Consider the following 6000-nt stretch of genomic DNA (forward strand, 5'->3'; position numbering starts at 1 on the left):
AGGAGGATGCAGCAGGTTAGAGACGTTTGCATCTTATGCCAGGGGGGGAAATCTTAAGGTGTGGGAGGATTAGCAAAGCTGCTGAGGGAGCTGGCTCCTGTGGAGGGATTTATCGGCTCTCAGAGGCTTTGCATACCATCCATTCCATATAAATGGCGTGCTCAGGTACTTGGATCTCACAATAGTCCTTCACAAAGGCTTTCACATAAAACTTACTGAAGTCTTCACTGGAATGGAGGAGAGCAGAGCTGGAAAGCACACCCAAGATGCTGGGAGACAAAGCACGCATTAGGTTCCCAGGTTAATCCTCTGGCACGTTGTGTGTCCACCGGCACAGTGCACACCCAGGCCGAAGTCCCACCTCACTTCATGTCCTCCTTCAAACCCAGATGAGCTTTTTATGGGAGGTATTTTATAGGCACATCAGGAACAAGCCCTCTGTACACAGAGCTGCCATGCTTTGGGAGGCACAGCCCAACACTGGGCTTTGTCAGACCGCGCCCCATGAACAGAGCTGCACCACACACAACAGATTCTTAATTTCTATATTTAATTCATCATTTATCTACTCTAAGGGGTGTTTGTGGGGCTGTCTTAACCACAGAGCGACAGCTTCTTCACAACCCAGAGAGATCTCTGCACAGGAGGGACTTAAGGACGTGATTCCTTCTTTCTTTTCATCAGCACAAACTTCACTGACATCACTGGTGCACGAGAATTGAAAGGCAAAAGGTATCCAAATATTCTAGGGATGGAAACAAGCGAGCATCCCTCCAGGAGACAGCATTCCAAAGGTACTTAGAGCAGGAAGTATTAAAAAAGAAACCCTTGCAACCCCTCTCAGATTCCACCCTGCCTTCAGCTTGACCAGGCACCGCTTTGCTTTGCACCAGCTGACGACTTGTTGTTTGGATTCAGGCACAACCCTCAGCGATGGGGCACGCTTCAGGGATGAAACACCAGAATTCCCCCCCACGCCAGCACACCACAACCCAAACAGTCACCCTACAGCTCTCCACTGGTTTTCCCACGGGTGTTTCGCAGCGGCAGCTGGCAGAGGGGTACACCAAAGCCCCCCACCACCTCCCAGCCCCAGCACAGGCAGCGGGGAAGGCTCTGTGCTGCCCGCCTGACACAGAGCACACAGCCAGGACTGCAGCGCTCAGCAGCTCCAGCTAAGCCAGGGCTTTACACACACCGGCACCGCTGCGGCTGGAAAAGCAGCTGACAACCAGCACGAAGAGTCTTTTATCCTCTTCCTGGTAACGTTACAGTGGGGTGTCCAACAGGGCTGGAAGGATTCAGTTCAGACATTGTCCTTTCTAAACAGCAGGTGTTTTGCCTGAAGAATCCGTTTGGGATTGGCCTTGTGGTAAGTGGGTAGAGGGAAGTGGTCGCTCTACAGGAAAAGGAGAAATGAGGTGAAAATATTCCTTCAGAACTAAATTCCTCCAATGCTTCCAACAGGGGAGGAGGAAGAGGGCTGGAAGCACTAGGAGAGCATCCTCAGGGCGGGAGAGCATCCCACCAGGCGCTGAGCCTCTCTGCATCCTTCCTTTGCAGATGCTCAGGAATAAAAGCACTTGGAAGAATGGGGGTGGGGGGGAAGGACAATTGGAGAAGCCACACTCAGGAGGCTGCCTCGGTTGCTTACTACAGCAAAGAGCCCCACGCTCTCTGACAAGCCCCTGAGAAGCAAGGCGGCTGGAAAAATGCATCTGAGGTATGTCAGCCAAGGCAATCAATCTGAGAGTCACCTTGAGGCTGCAGAGGAGCAGAAACACAACATGAAACTGCAGCCTGGGGAGGCTGTTGGGTGGGTACCCACAAAACAAAGCAGGGGGGGTTGCCACCGTCGCCTTCTCCTGCCACAGTTAAAGATGAGATACATCTAAAAGGCTTCTACATTTCAAATTTTAGAGTAGAACCAAAATGCAGAGGGCTTTCCTCTGGTTCAGCCAAAGGAAAAATCAAGGTAAAGGCATTTTCATCTTCTGTACTTCACTGTGTTCCCACGTGCAAAGCGTGCTGAGGTGGATGGAAGAGGCTGGAACGTAAGACACTGGGTCAGATCCCAGCTCCAAGGGGTTTAAGTGATTTGAATGGAATTGAGGATATTGCCTGAGGATTCCCCACCCAGCAAAGAGCTCTGCATGGCTGGCATCCACTGCTGCCCACCACCACGGGCATCACCGAGACGCAGCTTTGCTCACGGCATGAGAGATCCCGTGGAAACTCAAGCCCAAGTTTCAAACTTCCTTCCCTGCTGCTTCTCTTCAAGGAATCTCCTTCAAGAATTCTCAAGTCACCATCTTTCATTTCTGTTGGAAGAGAATCTGCTTGTGGTGCTACGGAGGTGTAAGGTGTAAGAGGCTCAGCAAAGAGAGTTCCTTGGGGTGGTTTGTTGGGAAGGGAAACTACATTGACTGAGACTTACTAGCCAAAGTAAATTTAAAAAAAAAAAAAAAAAGTGGAAAAAAGGAAAAAAGATAGATGTTTCCTTTAAATCATTCAGATTTTACTTCTTCTTACATGATGACAGGATTCCTCAGGGCTTTTTTGGGTGTTTTTTCTTTGGTTTTCGATTTTTAACAGAACCCTTTTCTCCCCAGTATCTCCCAGAACACAAATAAAAGCTGCATTGCAGGGTTTGATCAACCACTGTAGTAAAACCCCAGAAAGAAGTGTTTGGATCTGGTTTGGTTCTGCTTTACATAATGCTTCTGAGAGCTCTTTAGAGACTAAACCCCTCCTTTTCTCAGAGGGTGTGTGCCACAGCAGTGCCTTCCACCTGAACGGGGATTCCTCCCCCCTGCCCAGCATCATTTGCTGGAGCTGAGCAGTAATGACAAGCGGTCCTGCTTTCTGCTGCCACACTGCAGTGGCACCCACCAAGAAACCCAGGCACAGCAGAGCTCAGCGCTGCGAATAAAGAAGACAGAGAATATGGGAAGAGTTTTCATGCTGTGAAACTACGAATATCCCCATGGATCCCCAGTGGGATGGCTCCTCTTTGGAAAATAGAAACAAGAAAATGCTCTAAGCTCCTGACCAGGTTTTCAAGATGGCAAAAAACCCCCCTCAAAACCAAAGAGAAAGGACCTTGCCAAACCAAGCAATATTTAATTATGTATATACAGAAATATATGTATTTATATAGACAGAAATAAATATTTATATGAAAACCCACTCGCTGTTCTTGTTTCTCTCTATTTTTTTTCAAACTTCCATGGCAGGAATGTGGCTGGTGTTGTCCCTTTTCCCTTTACTACAGGAATTATTCCCCCTCCACAAGATATAAACCCCTTCTTTCACAGCACCACACTCTTCCCAACCACCAGATACTTCCAAGACAAAGCCCCGTTACCTACCCACACTGGGAAAAAGGGAGTTTTGTATTTGGCTTCTCTCAGACAGGCAGCATTGTTAAGAGATTTACAACAAATGTATTTCAATCTACTTTTAATACATCTGAGGGTTTATTTATTTAAAGAGGGGAGGGAAATCTGCTGATATTTGTCTCTCAAACACCCAAACGACTGGGATACAGCTGTGCTTTCCTTCCAAGTACTTGCTAACCAAAGAGAGTGCTCCTTTCCTGGCTGACATGGGTAACCCACTTGATTACTTTGTTGGCAACAGACTGCAGTGGGCTTTAAGCCTTCAAAGAAAGAAAATTAGTTTGGCTACACAGAAAGCATTGAATTAAAACGAATTAAGGAAAACTAGTTAGCCATTTACACCCAGAATCGACTCATTTGGGGGGTTTTCTCCTTGTTTTTTCGTTACTGTCTTGAAACTTGGATGGAAAAGTTCCTAAAAAAACCCCTCCAGGATTTAATAACGATCTCACCAAACCACACAGGTAATTGTATCAATTAGCTTGAAGCTCTCTCTATCACAGCACGGTCTGGTAATCGCATCCCCGGTGTAACCACAGCCGGCCAATCCATCAAACAAAGCACCGAGGACAAGGGATGCTGAAACCAAAACCGGGGGTAGCTTCAAGCGCCTGGTACCGCCTCCATACACCCCCAAAACCAGCACGGACGGAGCCCGGGACGCCCTCCCAGCCCAGACACCCGCCTCGGAAAGCTCCAGCTCCCAGATGGGAAGGAAAACAGAGGCATTTCCCCGAGCAGGGCTGGGGAACGCGCCGCGCCATGTTCAGCGCTCCGCGCAGGAGCCGCAGCCCGAACCGCCGAGGGCCCGACACACCCGCGCCGGTTCCTTTCCAGCGCCTTCACCGCTCTGGGCAGCTGCCGACCTCCAGAAAGCTGGGGGGGGACAACACAGATTTTGGGGCCCGCCGGTGCCGCAAGCGGGTACGGACTCGATGTTTAAATTTTAACGTTTGGAGGTTTCTATTTTTAACCAGAAGACAGAACTTCCCTGGCTCGTTTTAATTAGGGATGCTCACGCAGCCCCGCCGGCTGTTCTGCGGGGACCAGCCAGCACCTCCACCCGGGGCAGGCACCGCGCATCAACCCGCCCAGGAACCGCCGGCCCTGGGGATTGCTTTGTCTCGCTCCGCGCCCGCGGAAGATGCTGCGCGGGGGGGAGAGGGATGCTGCGCGGGGGGGAGAGGGATGCTGCGCGGGGGGGAGAGGGATGCTGCGCGGGGGGGAGAGGGATGCTGCGCGGAGCGCTGCCCGCAGGTTGGGCGAAGGGCATCCTCACCGCATCCCACCGCGCACCGGGGAAACTTTCTCCCCGGCGGCTGCCGCAGGGGCGCGGCGGAGGCGCGGACGGCCGCCCCCGCGGAGCGCCGGCGAGCATGCCCAGTCACCGGCATGACATCAGCGCCGGCAGCCGCGGCCGCCCACCCACCCACCCACCTCCCCACCCCTCCCCGGGCCCGACCCGCGACCCCCGGGGAGAAAGGGGGGAGGGGGGAAGCCCGGAGCCCTCGCCCGCGGTACGGGGAGGGAGAGGCGGGGGGAGCAGCCCCGGCGGGGGGGAGGGGGCCCCGCGGGGAGCGCCGCCGCCCCTCCCTCGCTCCGCCGCAGCGGGAACAATGGGCGCGGGGCCCGGCGGCGGCGGGGGTAACGGGGGGCGAGGGGAGGCGGGAGGGGGGCTCCATCCCTCGGGGAGAGGGATGCCCGCCCCGTCGCGGCACCCCGCGGGCGGGAGAGAGCGATGCGGCAGACTCACCCCGACGACCACGGTCTCCTCGCCCTTGAATTTGGGGATGAATTTGTCCCCCCGGAGGATCTCCGCCTCGTTGAGGGGCCGGAACCGGCACATCACTTTGATGCTGCACTCGGCGGGATCCGCCATCGCGGCGGGCGCCGGCCGCAGGGAGCGAGCGCTCCGCCGGGCAGGTGCCGCAGACGCCCTGCTGCTGCCGCCGGCCGGGCGGGGCGAGGCGGGGCCAGGGGCCGCCGGGAGCCGCTCAGCGCCGGCAGCGCCCCGGCTCGCCCCCCGCCCAGGCGCGGCTGCGCAGGGAGGGGCGGGGCGGCGCGGAGCCTTCGCTCCCCTCCAGCGGGCGCGGGGGCTGCCGGGAGGCGTAGTCCGGCCCCTCAGCCCCCTTGGCGGGAAGGAGGGAGAGTCAGGCGCTGGCCCCGCCGCAGGGTACGGCAGGGACAGGGAGGAGACCCCTCCTCCCCCCGCCCGCCGTGACAGGGAAAGGGGGACGGTTCAAAGCGAATGGCCCCAGGGGGAGCGGGTGGGTGGCTGAGGCCTGCGGGGCAGCGGCTCTCTCTTCAGGTGACACGGAGAGAGGGGCTGGAAGCCCGCGCCTTGCCGCCCCCTGAGGCAGAGCTGCCGCCCCCTGAGGCAGAGCTGCAGCCCGGTGATCTCGCATACGCACTGTTCCCGCGCTTTCGGGGCCCCGGTCGCCTTCCACACACACCGTGGGGGGAAAGCAGAGGGGACAGCATCTCTGGCGGACGCTTTGACCTTGTTAAACTCACACCGAGTCGCGGTGAATCGGCACCTGGGGAAGACAGAGCCTGTAGCCTGGCCCTACACTTCAGGACGCTCCCCTCCTCCTCCTGC

General features: G+C 56.0%; 1 protein-coding gene across 1 annotated transcript in view; it reads right to left on the minus strand.

Annotated features, from left to right (window-relative positions):
* KIF5C (kinesin family member 5C) overlaps positions 1-5280 on the minus strand; it is a gene marked incomplete at both ends in the record, with an annotated part of 71794 nt that extends 66514 nt beyond the window's left edge. The window contains one exon of the mRNA XM_084265401.1: positions 5155-5280. Within this exon, the coding sequence (XP_084121527.1) occupies positions 5155-5280 (126 nt within the window). The remainder of the gene's footprint in view (positions 1-5154) is intronic.
* Positions 5281-6000: the final 720 nt, after the last annotated feature.

This window comes from Gallinula chloropus (assembly GCF_964237585.1).
Source record: "Gallinula chloropus genome assembly, chromosome: 5".
In the NCBI taxonomy this organism is placed as follows: Eukaryota; Metazoa; Chordata; class Aves; order Gruiformes; family Rallidae; genus Gallinula; species Gallinula chloropus.